The sequence below is a fragment of the Eretmochelys imbricata genome, chromosome 25 (assembly GCF_965152235.1).
Source record: "Eretmochelys imbricata isolate rEreImb1 chromosome 25, rEreImb1.hap1, whole genome shotgun sequence".
Taxonomy (NCBI): Eukaryota; Metazoa; Chordata; order Testudines; family Cheloniidae; genus Eretmochelys; species Eretmochelys imbricata.
In genome coordinates, this window is record NC_135596.1 from 6,111,392 (window position 1) to 6,129,076 (window position 17,685).

Sequence of the window (17,685 nt, forward strand, 5' to 3'; positions counted from 1 at the left end):
ACTGAAATAAGAACATTTCTTTACGTTTCCAACAATTACAAATGAAAAATACGATTGGCTGGCAAAAGGTTCCAACCGAGCAGGTACCTTGTAGAAAGGCAACAATTACACTGCAGCCAGCGATTATATAAGTGTACAGGAAAACATTTTATAAAGCAACAATTAGTGCTGTTATACTGCAATACACAAGGCTGAAGGCTTGTGGGCAGCAACAGATCGGAAAAATGCAGGTATTCTGCAGTCTCACGCCACATGGTGATCCACTGCTTCCGATAACTTTACCATGGATAGCAAACCTGGCCACATACAACCAGAATCTCACCTCCACATGTTTCAGAGTAACAGCCGTGTTAGTCTGTATTCGCAAAAAGAAAAGGAGTACTTGTGGCACCTTAGAGACTAACCAATTTATTTGAGCATAAGCTTTCGTGAGCTACAGCTCACTTCATCAGACGCATACTGTGGAAAGTGTAGAAGATCTTTTTATATACACACAAAGCATGAAAAAATACCTCCTCCCACCCCACTCTCCTGCTGGTAATAGCTTATCTAAAGTGACCACTCTCCTTACAATGTGTATGATAATCAAGGTGGGCCATTTCCAGCACAAATCCAGGGTTTAACAAGAACGTCGGGGGGGGGGGGGGGGGGGAGGAAAAAACAAGGGGAAATAGGTTACCTTGCATAATGACTTAGCCCAGTCTCTATTCAAGTCTAAGTTAATTGTATCCAATTTGCAAATGAATTCCAATTCAACAGTTTCTCGCTGGAGTCTGGATTTGAAGTTTTTTTGCTGTAATATAGCAACTTTCATGTCTGTAATCGTGTGACCAGAGAGATTGAAGTGTTCTCCAACTGGTTTATGAATGTTATAATTCTTGACATCTGATTTGTGTCCATTTATTCTTTTACGTAGAGACTGTCCAGTTTGACCAATGTACATGGCAGAGGGGCATTGCTGGCACATGATGGCATATATCACATTGGTGGATGTGCAGGTGAACGAGCCTCTGATAGTGTGGCTGATGTTATTAGGCCCTGTGATGGTGTCCCCTGAATAGATATGTGGGCACAGTTGGCAACGGGCTTTGTTGCAAGGATAGGTTCCTGGGTTAGTGGTTCTGTTGTGTGGTATGTGGTTGCTGGTGAGTATTTGCTTCAGGTTGGGGGGCTGTCTGTAGGCAAGGACTGGCCTGTCTCCCAAGATTTGTGAGAGTGTTGGGTCATCCTTCAGGATAGGTTGTAGGTCCTTAATAATGCGTTGGAGGGGTTTTAGTTGGGGCTGAAGGTGACGGCTAGTGGCGTTCTGTTATTTTCTTTGTTAGGCCTGTCCTGTAGTAGGTAACTTCTGGGAACTCTTCTGGCTCTATCAATCTGTTTCTTCACTTCCGCAGGTGGGTATTGTAGTTGTAAGAATGCTTGATAGAGATCTTGTAGGTGTTTGTCTCTGTCTGAGGGGTTGGAGCAAATGCGGTTGTATCGCAGAGCTTGGTGGTAGACGATGGATCGTGTGGTGTGGTCAGGGTGAAAGCTGGAGGCATGTAGGTAGGAATAGCGGTCAGTAGGTTTCCGGTATAGGGTGCTGTTTATGTGACCATCGTTTATTAGCACTGTAGTGTCCAGGAAGTGGATCTCTTGTGTGGACTGGTCCAGGCTGAGGTTGATGGTGGGATGGAAATTGTTGAAATCATGGTGGAATTCCTCAAGGGCTTCTTTTCCATGGGTCCAGATGTTGATGAAGATGTCATCAATATAGCGCAAGTAGAGTAGGGGTGTTAGGGGACGAGAGCTGAGGAAGCGTTGTTCTAAGTCAGCCATAAAAATGTTGGCATACTGTGGGGCCCATTAGGGTTATCCATAGCAGTGCTGCTGATCTGAAGGTATACATTGTCCCCAAATGTAAAACAGCTATGGGTAAGGACAAAGTCACAAAGTTCAGCCACCAGGTTAGCCGTGACATTATCGGGGATAGTGTTCCTGACGGCTTGTAGTCCATCTTTGTGTGGAATGTTGGTGTAGAGGGCTTCTACATCCATAGTGGCCAGGATGGTGTTATCAGGAATATGACCGATGGATTGTAGTTTCCTCAGGAAGTCAGTGGTGTCTCGAAGGTAGCTGGGAGCGCTGGGAGCGTAGGGCCTGAGGAGGGAGTCTACAAAGCCAGACAATCCTGCTGTCAGGGTGCCAATGCCTGAGATGATGGGGCACCCAGGGTTTCCAGGTTTATGGATCTTGGGTAGTAGATAGAATATCCAGGTCGGGGTTCCAGAGGTGTGTCTGTGCGGATTTGATCTTGTGCTTTTTCAGGGGAGTTTCTTGAGCAAATGCTGTAGTTTCTTTTGGTAACTCTCAGTGGGATCAGAGGGTAATGGCTTGTAGAAAGTGGTGTTGGAGAGCTGCCGAGCAGCCTCTTGTTCATATTGCGACCTATTCATGACAACAGCACCTCCTTTGTCAGCCTTTTTGATTATGATGTCAGAGTTGTTTCTGAGGCTGTGGATGGCATTGTGTTCTGCACAGCTGAGGTTATGGGGCAAGTGATGCTGCTTTTCCACAATTTCAGCCCGTGCATGTCGGCAGAAGCACTCTATGTAGAAGTCCAGTCTGCTGTTTCGACCTTCAGGAGGAGTCCACCTAGAATCCTTCTTTTTGGCAGTATTGGTAGGGAGGTCTCTGTGGATTAGTATGTTGTTCAGAGGTATGTTGGAAATATTCCTTGAGTCGGAGACGTCGAAAATGGGATTCTAGGTCACCACAGAACTGTATCATGTTCGTGGGGTGGAGGGGGCAGAAGGAGAGGCCACGAGATAGGACAGCTGCTTCTGCTGGGCTGAGAGTATAGTTGGATAGGTTAACAATATTGCTGGGTGGGCTGAGGGAACCATTGCTGTGGCCCCTTGTGGCATGTAGTAGTGCCTTGCATAATGACAGGTTTCAGAGTAACAGCCGTGTTAGTCTGTATCGCAAAAAGAAAAGGAGTACTTGGGGCACTTTAGAGACTAACCAATTTATTTGAGCATAAGCTTTCGTGAGCTACAGCTTGCTTCATCGGATGCATACTGTGGAAAGTGTAGAAGATCTTTTTATATACACACAAAGCATGAAAAAATACCTCCTCCCACCCCACTCTCCGGCTGATAATAGCTTATCTAAAGTGATCACTCTCCTTACAATGTGTATGATAATCAAGGTGGGCCATTTCCAGCACAAATCTAGGGTTTAACAAGAACGTCGGGGGGGGGGGGGGGGGGGGTTGAGAAAACCTGGATTTGTGCTGGAAATGGCCCAACTTGATTATCATACACATTGTAAGGAGAAAAGAAAAGGAGTACTTGTGGCACCTTAGAGACTACCAATTTATTTGAGCATGAGCTTTCGTGAGCTACAGCTCACTTCATCAGATGCATACCGTGGAAACTGCAGCAGACTTCTATATATACACAGAGAATATGAAACAGTACCTCCTCCCACCCCACTGTCCTGCTGGTAATAGCTTATCTAAAGTAATCGTCAGGTTAGGCCATTTCCAGCACAAATCCAGGTTTTCTCACCCTCCACCCCCCCCACACAAATTCACTCATAAGCTATTACCAGCAGGAGAGGTATTTTTTCATGTTTTGTGTGTATATAAAAAGATCTTCTACACTTTCCACAGTATGCATCCGATGAAGTGAGCTGTAGCTCACGAAAGCTTATGCTCAAATAAATTGGTTAGTCTCTAAGGTGCCGCAAGTACTCCTTTTCTTTTCACCTCCACATGGATCCAGAAGTTCTGGCATCACATCTGTAGCTCATGTTTGAGAGACAACTTACACATTCTGGAACAGGTATTAAATGAGGAGGAAATGCTAATAAATAACATTCGCTCTTTCTACTTAAAGAAAAAACGTTATGCCGGGAAATTCCATAGTGAGCTTCTCATACTGAACCACTCCAGCTTCAGGCTCTTAGATCATCCCTAGAATCTGTTCTATGGCATCATATCCCTATCTTGTATGGCTACCTATTCTCTATCTTCTCGATTTAAAGCTATACATAACATATAAAGAGCCAATGAGAGCAGCATTCCAGGTATAAGGGAGTGCAAAGAAATCAAGATATTGCACTCAGTCAGTGCAAAGAAGTTACCTTACTTCAAAACCAGGCCATTGCAGACAAACAGACAAAAACACTGACCACATGAAAAGCTAGGAGCTACTACCTTCCATTTATATTCTGGGCCTTATAAGTAAATTTCCAAAGTGTTAAATTATTGTCCCATTATGAAGCAATAACATTATTCTGAACTAAAGCTCTAAGATCAAGGAGTTTTAGCCCAGAATACAGTTATTACTGAGGCTAGCAGGAAACACCCTCAAATTATATTGACATGAACATAAGAATGGCCATACTGAGTCAGACCAACTGTCCATCTAGCCCAGTATCCTGTTCTTTACTATAGTTTCAGCTGGTTTGCCTGGTACTGAAGTCAAGCTTACTGGCCTGTAATTGCCGAGATCACCTCTGGAGCCCTTTTTAAAAACTGGCGTCACATTAGCTATCCTCCAGTCATTTGGTACGGAAGAGGATTTAAATGACAGGTTACACAAAGTTACACACTCTGCAATTTCACATTTGAGTTCCTTCAGAACTCTTGGGGGAATCCCATCTGGTCCTGGTGACTTCTTACTGTTTAGTTTATCAATTTGTTCCCAAACCTCCTCTCATCACACCTCAATCTGCAACAGTTCCTCTGATTTGTCACCTAAAAAGAATGACTCAGGTTTGGGAATCTCCCTCACATCCTCAGCCGTGAAGACTGATGCAAAGAATTCATTTAGTTTCTCCGCAACGGCCTTATCGTCCTTGAGCGCTCCTTTAGCATCTCGACCATCCAGTGACCCCGCGGGTTGTGTAGCAACTTCCTGCTTCCGATGGACTTACAAAAAATGTTGCTACTACTTTGAGTCTTTGGCCGGCCTCTCTTCAAATTCTTTTTTGGTCTCCTCATTACATTTTAACACTTTGTTTGCCAGAGTTTATGCTCCTTTCTATTTTCCTCACTGGGATTTAACTTCCACTTTTTAAAGGATGCCTTTTTGTCTCTCGCTGCTTCTTTTACTTTGTTGTTTAGCCACAGTGGCACTTTTTTAGTTCTCTTACCATGTGTTTTAATTTGGGGTCTACATTTAAGTTGAGCCTCTATTATGGCGTCTTTAAAAAGTTTCCATGCAGCTTACAGGGATTTCACTTTTGGCGCTGTACCTTTTAATTTCTGTTTAACTGACTTCCTCATTTTTGTACTGTCCCCCTTTCTAAAATTAAATGCTACAGTGTTGGGCTGCTGTGGTGTTTTCCCAGCCACAGAAATGTTAACTTTAATTATATTATGGTCACTATTACCAAGTCGTCCAGCTATATTCACCTCTTGGACCAGATCCTGTGCTGTACTTAGGACTAAATCAAGAATTGCCTTTCCTCGTATGCATTCCAGGACTAGCTGCTCCAAGAAGCAGTCATTTAAGGTGTCAAGAAACCATCTCTGCATCCTGTCCTGAGGTGATCAGAAATATCAGATATGTACCCAATCAATATGGGGACAGATGAAATCCCCCATTATTATGGAGTGTTTTATTTTTATAGCCTCTCTAATCTCCCTGAGCATTTCACAGTCACTATCACCATCCTGGTCAGGTGGTCTGTAATATACCCCTATTGCTATATTCTTATTATTAGAGCATGGAATTACTATCCATAGGGATTCAATGGTACCGTTTGGTTCATTTAAGATTTTCACTTCATTTGATTCTAAGCTTTCTTTCACATATAGTGCCACTCCCCCACCAGTACGACCTGTTCTGTCCTTCCGATATATTTTGTGCCCTGGTATTACTGTGTCCCATTGATTATCCTCTTTCCACCAAGTTTCTGTGATGCCTATCATATCAATATCCTCATTTAATATGAGGCACTCTAGTTTACTCATCTTATTTAGACTTCTAGCATTTGTATATAAGCACTTTAAAAACTTGTCACGTTTTAGCTGTCTGCCATTACATGATGCAATTGAATGGGCCTCTTTCATTTGACTGTTTCTCATCAGATCCTACCTATATTTTATCATCTTCCATCCTCTCCTCCTTACTAGGACATACACAATCACCAATAGATCCTCCCCTAAGGGATGTCTCTGTCCAAGCCATGTGCTTTTCCTGTTGGCTTTCCCCCAGCCCTTAGCTTAAAAACTGCTCTATGACCTTTTTCAATTTTAAGTGCCAGCAATCTGGTTCCATTTTGGGTTAGGTGGAGCCCAGCCTTCCTGTAGAGGCTCCCCCTTTCCCAAAAGTTTCCCCAGTTCCTAATCAATCTAAACCCCTCCTCCCTACACCGTTGTCTCATCCACACACTGAGACCCTGCAGTTCTGCCTGTCTAAGTGGCCCTGCGCGTGGAACTGGAAGCATTTCAGAAAATGCTACCATGGAAGTCCTGGACTTCAAACTCTGACCTAGCAGCCTAAATTTGGCCTCCAGGACCTCTCTCCTATCCTTCCCTATGTCATTAGTACCTACATGTACCCCGACCACTGGCTCCGCCCCAGCAGTACACACAAATCTAGATGTTTCGAAAGATCTGCAACCTTTGCCCCAGGCAGGCAAGTCACCGAGCAGTTCTCCCGATCATTGCAAACCCAGCTATTTATGTTTCTAATGATCAAATCCACATAACTATTACCTGTCTCTTCCTAATAACTGGAGTTCCCTCCCCAGGAGAGGTATACTCCGTGCGAAAGGATACCATGACATCATCTGGAAGCATGGTCCCAACTATGGGATCGTTTCCCTCTGCTCCAGTTGGATGTTCTCTTTCCCTTTCATCCTCTTCAACAGCACAGAGGCTGTCAGACTAGGGGTAGGACCTTTCTACTGCGTCCCGGAAAATCTAATCTATGTTCTTTCTATTCTCAGTTGGCTTCTATAGTTCACTAGGCTCTGCCTGGCTACCACCCTCAACTCTCCAGCTACATGCCCACAACCAACATGGCTGCCTCAGTACCTCATCTCCTCCATACACCAACACACCTCACTTGTCTCCAGCTCCTCGTTGTCCCATGAGGAATTAAATTACATCTGGCACTAGGTTTGGTGACTGTGCACAGAGAGATTAGAAGTCAAGGTGGCTGCATAGATGAAGAGATCCAAAGGCAGTAGGTTAATCAAAGCAGATGTTTAAGAGGTACCCAATAAAAGCAGAGAGAGTTACATGTTTGCATAAACAGGTGATTACTGCAAATCAGATGTGCTCACATGTAGGAAACTGCACAAATGGGAATGAACTATGCAGCTGTGCATCAGTGACTGTACAGCAGCCCCACATTGCCAAAATTTCTCCTCTATATCGGTTTCTTCAAAGCCAACACTATTCCTGTGTAGCTTGACCATTTCCATGCAGTCAACGGCCAGACCTGCCACCACTGCATCTGTGCACACATATCAGGTTTATTTTGCTAAGAAATGGGAGGATGCAGATAATTACAAAGACTAGTCATTGGATATCAAGTGGGTTTTCTCTCCCTCAACTATGGCTGTAATATAACTGGGGTCAGTAAAATAACCTAACAGATTTGCTGGGACCACTGATAGCTAATGGCTGTCTAACTGTCTTTTCCCCACACCATCTGGGAGTTTACTGACCCATGCTCTCTTACCTGCAGTTTTTAGATGGTGAGGAGAACCAGCCCTCAGCAGTTACTGTGAAGTACAGCAGTTCCAGATGCACATTTATAGGAAAGCTAAAGTCATCTGTGCAGCTACAATCTGCCATCTGCTGTTAGGTTTGCTAATTGCAATGCAGCTCAAGGCCTGTGCATCTCAAGTATGTTTGGCAGGAAAAGATGTAGAAATTTCACTGGGAGAAGAACAGCCAAATATCCCATTCACTTATATAGCGCCTTGGCCACAGCTATTTGTTGCTTACAATGCCTGCCTTCGGAGCTGCTGAGAAGAGCTCACTTCCCTCTCCTTCCAAACACGCACATTCTACTTTCCCTCATCACACACATGCTTGGGGTTACTGATATTGGCTCTGTCGTCAAGGGATGCTGTGAAAACTCACCCACTTTGATTGGAAAACAGAAAAGAGAGGATTGTTGTGTAGCAATAGAACAGCAGCAACCAGGAGATGGCGGTTGCAGGAGGATGCCTCAACCCCAGAAAGCCCTGCAGCAGGCTTCATGGAATAAGAGGCTACTAAGGTGATTGAATATTTCTTGAAAGGCTGTGAAGTTTTATGGCTTCAGGTGGCCTCAAACAGCAGTACAGAAGCCTTCAGAGAAGTCACGTTTCTATAACGTCTTCTATAATGTCTTCTGACTTCCCCCCACTGTATTTTTCCTTAGATCACTGTCAGATATAACTGACTATTAAAAACCATTGTTTCTTTTCTACTATTTGAGTAATAAAAAATGAGAGAGAACAAAAGCCTAGTAAATTTAGTCTGTGCCCTGAGGGCCGGGGCAGGATAATTCTGTACAGTACACACCCCTGAAGCCTTTTCTGTTTTGCAAAACCTTGAGTTTTACAGCTGCCCTCGTACTTCATGGCATCAACTATGGCTGCCTTTTGTTTGTTTCTCCTTTGCAAGCACTAGTATCAGGTTAACAGGATGCACAGAGCTCTCCAGTCACTACTTTATCATTGCTACAGGGCCAGCCAAGGGCCTCAAAAACAGGGTGGGAGAAAATGAGGTCTATTGCTACAGATTTTTAAAGACATGGGGCATATCAGACATTTTGAAGTTGATTAAATTTGGGGCCCAACAAAACCCGATAAGGCCCTTCTGTGTTCCCTCTTGCTTTGTTCTAGACCACGTTTCTTTGTCTGGAAAGAAAATATCTAGCAACAAGAGAGTACAGAGAAGCCAGTGAAGCATATGATTGAGAAACAGCTCAGCAGACCCAACAGGAGGAGCTGATGGGACAGGGGTGCTCGCTTTAGACAGTCATTCATTCCCAAGACTTGTCCTATGCCAGGGGTAGGATTCCAGTTGCACATAGAAAGAGAGGCACCTTTTACAAACTAAGCATTTGGGAACAATGCTCTGCTCTCTGGAGCAAGAGACCAGAGCTTGATTCCTGAGCTAGTTTCTTACCCACTTGGATTTCAGGTGCTAGAATCACTTTCAGTTATTGTGCCCCCAAGATTTGAGCAGCATTTATGGGTTCCAAAAGCACTCTCCCATCCAGTATTTTCCCAGAGAGGGGGAAAGTGTTGAGCACTGGTATAGAGGAGGACAGAACAAGCCAGGGTAACGAAGGTGCCCTGTAGAGGGCAGAAACCCCATACTCCCCACGCAGAAAACAAGAGTGGCTTTTATAAGCGTGGGAGGAAGGGAACGCCAAGCGAAAAGCTGTGTGAGAGACATTAGTTCTGTCTAGGCTGCTTTGTGCCACCTAGTTGTTTCCAAGCATCAGTAATAGCAGTGACTGTACTTGTAGTTCGAGGGCACCAACCTTCTCAGCCTCCCTTTCACTAGAGCTCTAACACACCCTAAAAGCAGACCAGGTCTGGACTCCCTGAGGATGTCATGCCTGGGGGTTTGCCTGGAATCATTCAGTCAAATTCCAGGCAGAAAGCCCTCCCTTGCCACATGATTCTCTTAAAGAACATTTCCAACCTCTTAATCGCGGAGAACGTGGAATACATAATCGCGGAGAACGTGGAATACATAATCGCGGAGAACGTGGAATACATAATCGCGGAGAACGTGGAATACATAATCGCGGAGAACGTGGAATACATAATCGCTTTCCACAAAGAAGCCGGTGAGTCTTTTGAAAGCACACATAAGACAGTAAGCGACAAATCATCAGGGTCATGGAGAGGAAAAAAAAGCACAACTTACTTTGGCCACCTGGCATCCCGGTGAACCCACAGCTCCTGAACAGCAGCTGTAGTGTGTTTCCCAGCCCCCCGGCACTGAAATGGCAAGAGACAAGGGTCAGACATCAGAGACAGCAAGGAACCTTGTCTGCTAAAGGGTACATCTACTTGGCAGACATGTGCTAGATCTGCTTGAGCTAGTGCCTAAAAAGAAAGGTGTGGCCACAGTGGCATGGACGGCAGTTAAGGGTAGCCACCTAAGTACAATCCCACCTAAGTCCCTGGCCATGTGCTGGGATGTCTACCGCGAGACGCTGCCGTGGCCACGCTGCTACTTTGAGGCATGACTGGAGCCGAACTAGAGTGTTCATGTCTACCTGAGCTGGGCATTAGGCCTCCCAGCTGCTGTGTAGACACAACGCAATGCTTTCAGGATCACTTGCTAAAATTTCTAGAGCAGTGAAAGGAAAAGATTGAGGAGTAAAGTCCCCAAACCTAGAGGGTTCAAATCTTCCCCTCCCAGTCAATCCGAACCAAGTTCAGCAGGAGGGTGCCAGCTTTGTTGTGGATCTGGTTAGAAAACAGGCTTGCGAAACAGAGGTATGAATGATGAAGATTCTGTGTGCAAAGGTATATTTTGAAAGCTACGGCAAAGATTCAAATTAGGAAGGCCTCTCTCTGGGAAAGAAGTCAATTGAAAACACTGTGCTCTTTGGGGCAGTGACCACTACTCTGTATTGTTCACATAGTGCCTTATAAACAAGGACCGTGACTGGGGCCTCAGGAAGCTACTGTAACAATAATAAGACTAAAAGAAAAGGAGTACTTGTGGCACCTTAGAGACTAACCAATTTATTTGAGTATAAGCTTTCGTGAGCTACAGCTCACTTCATCCGATGCAGCCGATGAAGTGAGCTGTAGCTCACGAAAGCTTATGTTCAAATAAATTGGTTAGTCTCTAAGGTGCCACAAGTACTCCTTTTCTTTTTGTAAATACAGACTAACACGGCTGTTACTCTGAAACCTAACAATAAGACTGGTTCAATAGATACAATTAATCCATCGGGGACCAGCATTATTTCTTAATAGGTCTTACTTCCACCCATCGGTTCTCCTTCCGACAGTTACTCATTCTGGAGATAGTTTTATCTCTAGACCTAGCTAGTGCATCTTTCTGCCATACACTGCCCCTCACCTGCCTTCTAGAAAGGAAACTAGTTTAAAGGCAGTACCCCATGCACAATAATGATCAGCTTGTTGATAGAGCGAGTCAGCTCTGCCCCCACCAGTAGAGTACATGCCTTTGCACTGACTCCAAATAAATTATAATCATGTTTAGAGTTGGCCTGACCTATTTTGAAAGCCCACAAGACATTATCCTAAAAGGACAATGGGTTTAATAAAGGAAGATATAAGATCTAGGGAGGTGGGGGAGGGGAGAGAATTATCATAGGGCAATACAAAATCATAGAAATGTAGGACTGGAAAGGACCTCGAGAGGTCATCAAGTCCAGTCCCCTGCACTGAGCCATGATTAAGTATTATCTACACCTTTCCGAACAGATGTTTGTCAAACTGGTTCTTAAAAACCTCCAATGATACCTCGGGAGTTTGTGGAAATTTGTTCTGGTGTTTAACTACCCTGACAGTTAAGAAGTTTTTCCTAATGTCCAACCTAAATCTTCCTTGCTGCAATTTAACCACATTGGTGGCGAAGAAAAATAATTCATCACCCTCCTCTTTATAACAACCTTTTACATACTTGAAGACTGTTAATCAAGTCCCTCCATAGGTTTCTCTTCTCCGGACTAATCAAACCCAATTTTTTCAATCTTTCCTCATAGGTCATGATTTCTAGACCTTTAATCACTGTTCTTGGTCTCCTCTGGACTTCCTCTAATTTGTTCACATCTTTGCCAAAGTGTGGTGCCCAGAACTGGACGCAGTACTCCAGCTGAAGCCCTATCAGTGCTGAGTGGAAGTAGTAGTTATTTAAATTAAATATTTGCTACAGCTGCAACGTTACATTTCATGGATCACACCACCACCTGCTAACATCGTGCTTTGCCAAGTCCACTCTTTTGTAAAGTGTCACGCCACCAAGTGGCAAAATTACATACTGACAATTTCCAGCTACAGTGCACAACTTTGGTGAAACCCACAGGAAACAAAAAAATGACAAAGCACAAAAACAAATTGGCTTTTGGATTCAAGTTTAACAACAGGTCAGATGTTAAATGGCAAAGTACAGCTAATGTTTTGCTGACACCTTCATCAAAGAGACCTTACCTCGCTGCTTGCGTAGCCTTCCCCAGTGATGGAGACACTCCTCTTTGCGAATGCAGTTTCCAGATGTGGAGACCATGTATTCAGTACCACAGCGGCAGCAAACCCTGCATGAAGCTTTAAAACAAGGGCAGTTAGCTCACTGGAAAGTCTACATTTCAGCCAGTTTAAACAGGGCAATCAGTAAGTTAAACTTGTTACTATTTCCAATGTCAAAAAGAAACAGGAGACAGTTTTGCCTAGTGTTTAGAGCAGGGACAACTGGGAATGAGGCTGCCAGAATTCATATGCCCCATCAAAGACTCAGGAGGTGACCTTGTGAAATTCAGTCTCTAGAGCTCAGTTTGCCCATTTATAAAATGGGTATAGTGCCACTTACGTACCAACTTAGAGATGTTAATGCGGCTTAATGTTTGTTAATTGTTTTGCACTCTCAGTTCTGGCCTAGTACACACACATCCTGTGTATTCGGAGATAGCTATACAACCACAATAACTTAGAAAATATCCTGAACACGGAAATACAGGGTTAGAGGGAAAATATATTTTATATATATATACACACACACACGTACAACATGGCTAAGCCAACTTTGCCATTGAAACGTTAGCTGATTTTCCTGAATCTTGCATGCTGGAATTTTCAACCTTAATGCTGCATTAATGTTTAGGTTTTGCATTTAATTTCCCTGATTTCACAAAAAAGAAAAAATGTAAACATGAAAAATGTCGTTTTAGTACCATGGCCTGTGTTCAGATGACCATAAGCATTTATGGGCACTCAAAACCAAAGCATGTGCCAAACACTCCAAGCCACTTTAGAAACTGCATAGCACAAAGATGGAGAAAGGTATTAACAGCACATGTGAACATCATGATTCTGAAGTTCCTAAAACTTTATAAATATTGAACCAATTTTCTTCAAACTCAGCTTGCATTCTTTCCTCATCGCAAACTGTAAAACAAGCCTTGTTTGAATCTTCTAAGTAACAGGTGTTTGAAAGCACAAAGTCTCCAATTAGAATATACAGGGAAAAATGAGTAATTCTCCCACCCTGGTCTCATCAGTCCAGAGGGGGTCAAACTTATAAAAAAAGAAATTAATCTTGGGCTGAGACTAAGTATTGTAAATTTCAGCTCAAGAGGAACTTGAAAAAGTTAACAACTAAAAAGGGTGCAGAGGAGAGAAAAGGTTTAGAATCGAAACTGGAACACAGTCTTAACTGTTGCATTTCCTACTAAAAATGCGGTAACACTTTTGCAGGCATAGGGAAATGCAGCTCCCTCTGGGGTCAAACATGACACTAACAGCACACCACAAACGAACACCAGAATAGAACTTTTCAAGGTATTTAGGATAAGTACAACGTGAATTTTACCATTTGGAACTCGGCCCAAATCCCTGGAATACTACCCCTGCTCGTTCCAAAAATGTACCATAGGATCGTTAATGACCACAAGTGATAAAAAAATCAGTTTTGTGCATCACCTGAAAGGAAGAAAGCCCCAAAACAAAGTGCTGGGTGATTTTCTGTTGTGCTTTCTACATTGTTCACTATTAAAAGACTACAAGGGAGATTCCAAAACCAAAAAGTTGATAGCAGGACCTCTAACCTCAATACAACAATTCCTTGCACTCTAGTCTGAACAATTTTCCCAAAAGCACCATATCATTTTAGCTAACAGGTCTGTACAGCCTTTGTGTCCTTCTTATCTACTTTATATTTTCACTCAATAGGTTGTAACAACATAATGATGTATGTTTCCAATGGCTTAAGTTACTGACAGCATCAAAACCAAAGTTCCCAATACACCTGCAAGAAGCTGCAGAGACACACTAGGTACTATGAACTCTGGACTATGTGAGGGTAGGTGATCGGTTAGCTCAGAAGATAAAGCATTTAACAAATACAGTTCCTGATAGCATTAAAGCCAGATAACTTCAATGCAGGATGCAACAGTATTCACAGCACAAAAGTGGATGCAAGGTGTTAAATGGATGAACACTTAACATGCTTTAGCCAGCTATCCCTCCATAACCAAATGACTGACTCCACTGAACAAGATTCCTCAAGTCCCTTTTTTGCACTTATAAATTCTGATAATGCATTTATATTTTTCACTTTGGCCTGACATTTTACTCAATCTATAGGACTCTGGTCTCCTCTTAGTTTAAAAAGAGGAAGTTTAATTCCTCTGAATGAACACCATTTTTCAGAAAATCAGATCCACTGCTTATTAAAGGGCCTTTAAAATTATGTGTAGTGGCACCCCCAAGTGGCAGAATTGGCACTATTCTCAATCATGCTGCAGTGTTACTGGGGACCCAATCAGGCACCTCCTGCTGTTTATTAAACCACCATAGCAGTTCATGGGAGCTTCAGTCCTAGGTCTCCCTCAATTCCCTTGGACATGAACTTAGTTTTTAGTGCCCGCATGGAAACCCGTAAGGCAGCTCCATGAAAGGCTCTTTGTGAAACAATTTTGTCATTTGCCTTCCTCAGGGACGGCCTGCTAGCCCTGGGATAGTCTGAATTCCAAGCAGAGATGCCCACTATTTCTGGAGAGCGTGAAGTAGATAGGCAGTTCAGGGGACTTGCGGGACGAGAGGAAGGACAAGTGGGAACTCAGTTACAATGTGCTCCACCCTAATGCGGAGGTCTAGATACTTGTTCCCAAAAGCACAGAGCCTTTGCTGCCCTGAGGATTGACAGAACACCAGCCAAAGCTGGATGTCGAATCAGACACCTACATACGCTCTCCTCTGAGGAGCTAACACTTTTTTTTTTTTTTTTTTGAGGTTTATAACCCAGTCGTGCTCCACGACGCAGCAGGGAACAAGTGACTGCAATCCTGGCCATTTCCTCTGCGTACGTGAGAGTCAGCTGGCTTAGGAAGGGATACCAAAAGATTCTCGCCGCTGACAGCAGCTAGAACCACCATACAAGGCATAGGAGGCTGCGATGAGGCCAAAAGACATATGCCCTGCAGTGAAAATAGTTCTCGAGGCCATGAAACCTTAGGAACCTCTGGTTCATCAGAAAGATTGTCATTTGCAGGCAGCCTCATCTTCAGTATGAAGGGGCAGCCTGCAAAAACACTGGGTCCCAGCATTCAAAACTCTATCCTGATGGAAGTGAATGACCACATGCTGGGATCTGCAGTGACCTCAGGCTGCACCTGCGAGGGTGGCTGCAGGCGGCATGGGGCGTACAGGCGGTACTTTGGCTAACAAGCCTTGCTGGCCACAATAGCTAGCGGAGCTTACAGTCAGTTGTTTTCTTCTCTTCCACAGTGAAAACGACAGCACGGCCGGCTTTCTCTGGATGTGGCATTGGGTAACCATTTTCCTTCAACTGCTCTTCCGTCAGGAGATACTCCTTCAGTCTTCTGTGCAAAGCAGCTCCTAGGTACCAAAGGAAATGCTGATGTCGCAACACGGAAGCAACAGGAATACCAATCGTCTTCTACGCAGCCACTGTGCTACTCACCACATCTCACACAGAGAGTCCCACTGTCTCAAACTTGCTTCTACATCTTCTGTTCAGTATTTAAGCAATTCTAAGTCAAGGAAAATAGACTCCAAGGCAACACTAGGCACATACATACAGGACCTGATTTGTAGAGTTGTTCAGCAACTAATTTTAGGCACCTATGTCTCAAAATTTTGACTCAGAACTGTTAAGGCATTCCAAAATGGAATTCCTCTGAAAGGTCAGACTTCAGAACATCTCAGTGGCTAGAGAAGAGGTGGGCAAACTACGGCCCGCGGGACCGTCCTGCCTGGCCCCGGAGCTCCTGGCTGGGGAGGCTAGCCCCCAGCCCCTCCCATGCTGTTCCCCCTCCCCAGCAGCCTCAGCGCACAGCGTCACCAGCGCAGAAGGGGGCTGCACTGCGGGGCCAGGGGAGAGCAGGAAAGGAGGCTCACCTGCAGGCTCAAGGAGCAGGCGGGCAGTGCAGGTGGCGGGAGCGCAGCGAATGCAGGCGGAGGACTCAGGAGGAGTACCAGTCAGCCGCACAGCCGGCCAGAGAGAAGCGGCGCTTTGAAGGGGAAACCGCCACTTCTCTCTGGCTGCCCCTGCTCCTCTTGAGTCCTCCACCCATGTTCCCAGGGCCGCATTCTGAAAAGGGCTTTAGAGAGGGGGATTGGATAGGGGGTGGGGTCCGGGGGGGCAGTCAGGAGCAGGGGGTCCCAGGAGGGGGCAGTCAGGGGACAAGGAGTAGAGGGGGTTGGATGGGTCGGGGGTTCTGAGTGGGGCAGTCAGGGGGTGGGAAGTGGGAGGGGGCGGATAGGGTTAGGGTTTGGGGAGGCACAGTCTTCCCTACTCAGCCCTCCATACAGTTTTGGAACCCCAATGTGGCCCTCAAGCCAAAAAGTTTGCCCACCCCTGGGCTAGACTGTACACTTGGGAGCTTGATACATTATTTCAATCTTTAAAATGTTTTCACCATTATATGGTTAAGTGTGCCAAGCAACATGCCTTCTACCACATCCCTTGGGAGACTACCCACAGCCATCTAAGATCTTGCTCTCAGGATTTTTTCCCTTATATTCAGCTTAGGTTTTCTTTTTGTTAATTTCATTCCATTTTGCCTAGTTATAATTCCTTGTACCACACTCAGTAACTCCTCTCTAGGCTTTGTGTTCATACTCTTCAAATACTTGAAGACTGGTGGGTTTCCTTTTGATGTTCATAGGATCATAGAAGATTATGGTTGGAAGAGACCTCAGGAGGTCATCTAGTCCAACCCCCTGCTCAGAGCAGGACCAACCACAATTAGTCACCCCAGCCAGGGCTTTGTGAAGCCAGGCCTTAAAAACCTCTAAGGATGGAGATTCTACCACCTCCCTAGGTAACCCATTCCAGTGCTTCACCACCCTCCTAGTGAAATAGTGTTTCCTAATAGCCAACCTAGACCTCCCCCACTGCAACTTGAGACCACCGCTCCTTGTTCTGTCATCTGCCACCACTGAGAACAGCCGAGCTCCAGTCTCTTTGGAACCCCCTTTCAGGTAGTTGAAGGCTGCTATCAAATCTCCCCTCACTCTTTTCTTCTGCAGACTAAATAATCCCAGTTCCCTCAGCCTCTCCTCATAAGTCATGTGCCCCAGCCCCCTGATCATTTTTGTTGCCCTCTGCTGGACTCTCTCCAATTTGTCCACGTCCCTTCTGTAGTGTGGGGCCCAAAACTGGACACAGTACTCCAGATGTGGCCTCACCAGTGCCAAACAGAGGGGAATAATCACTTCCCTCGATCTGCTGGCAATGCTCCTGCTAATGCAGCCCAGTATGCTGTTATCCTCCTTGGCAACAAGGAGACACTGTTGCTTACCTGAGCTACACAGATCCATTTAAGCTTTCCTCATATGTCAATCCCTCCAGCCCCTTAGTAGTTTTTGTGGCTCTTCTCTGATCTCCCCAACAGCCTGTCTACTGCACATCTCTGTGCACAGCCAATGCGACCCAACAATGATAATGCTGGTGGCACAATCCTTTGTATACAATTGAATCTTTTAGTACAATGTTGACAAACCATTGGA

General features: G+C 44.8%; 1 protein-coding gene across 2 annotated transcripts in view; it reads right to left on the reverse strand.

Moving 5' to 3' along the window:
• Positions 1-17,685, reverse strand: part of REXO1 (RNA exonuclease 1 homolog) — a 77,978-nt gene that overhangs the window by 10,373 nt on the left and 49,920 nt on the right. For both annotated transcript variants that reach the window (XM_077805397.1, XM_077805399.1), the window contains exons 9-11: positions 15,412-15,549; positions 12,148-12,261; positions 9,881-9,954 (exon numbers count right to left, since the gene is read on the reverse strand). In XM_077805397.1, the coding sequence (XP_077661523.1) occupies positions 9,881-9,954; positions 12,148-12,261; positions 15,412-15,549 (326 nt within the window). The remainder of the gene's footprint in view (positions 1-9,880; positions 9,955-12,147; positions 12,262-15,411; positions 15,550-17,685) is intronic.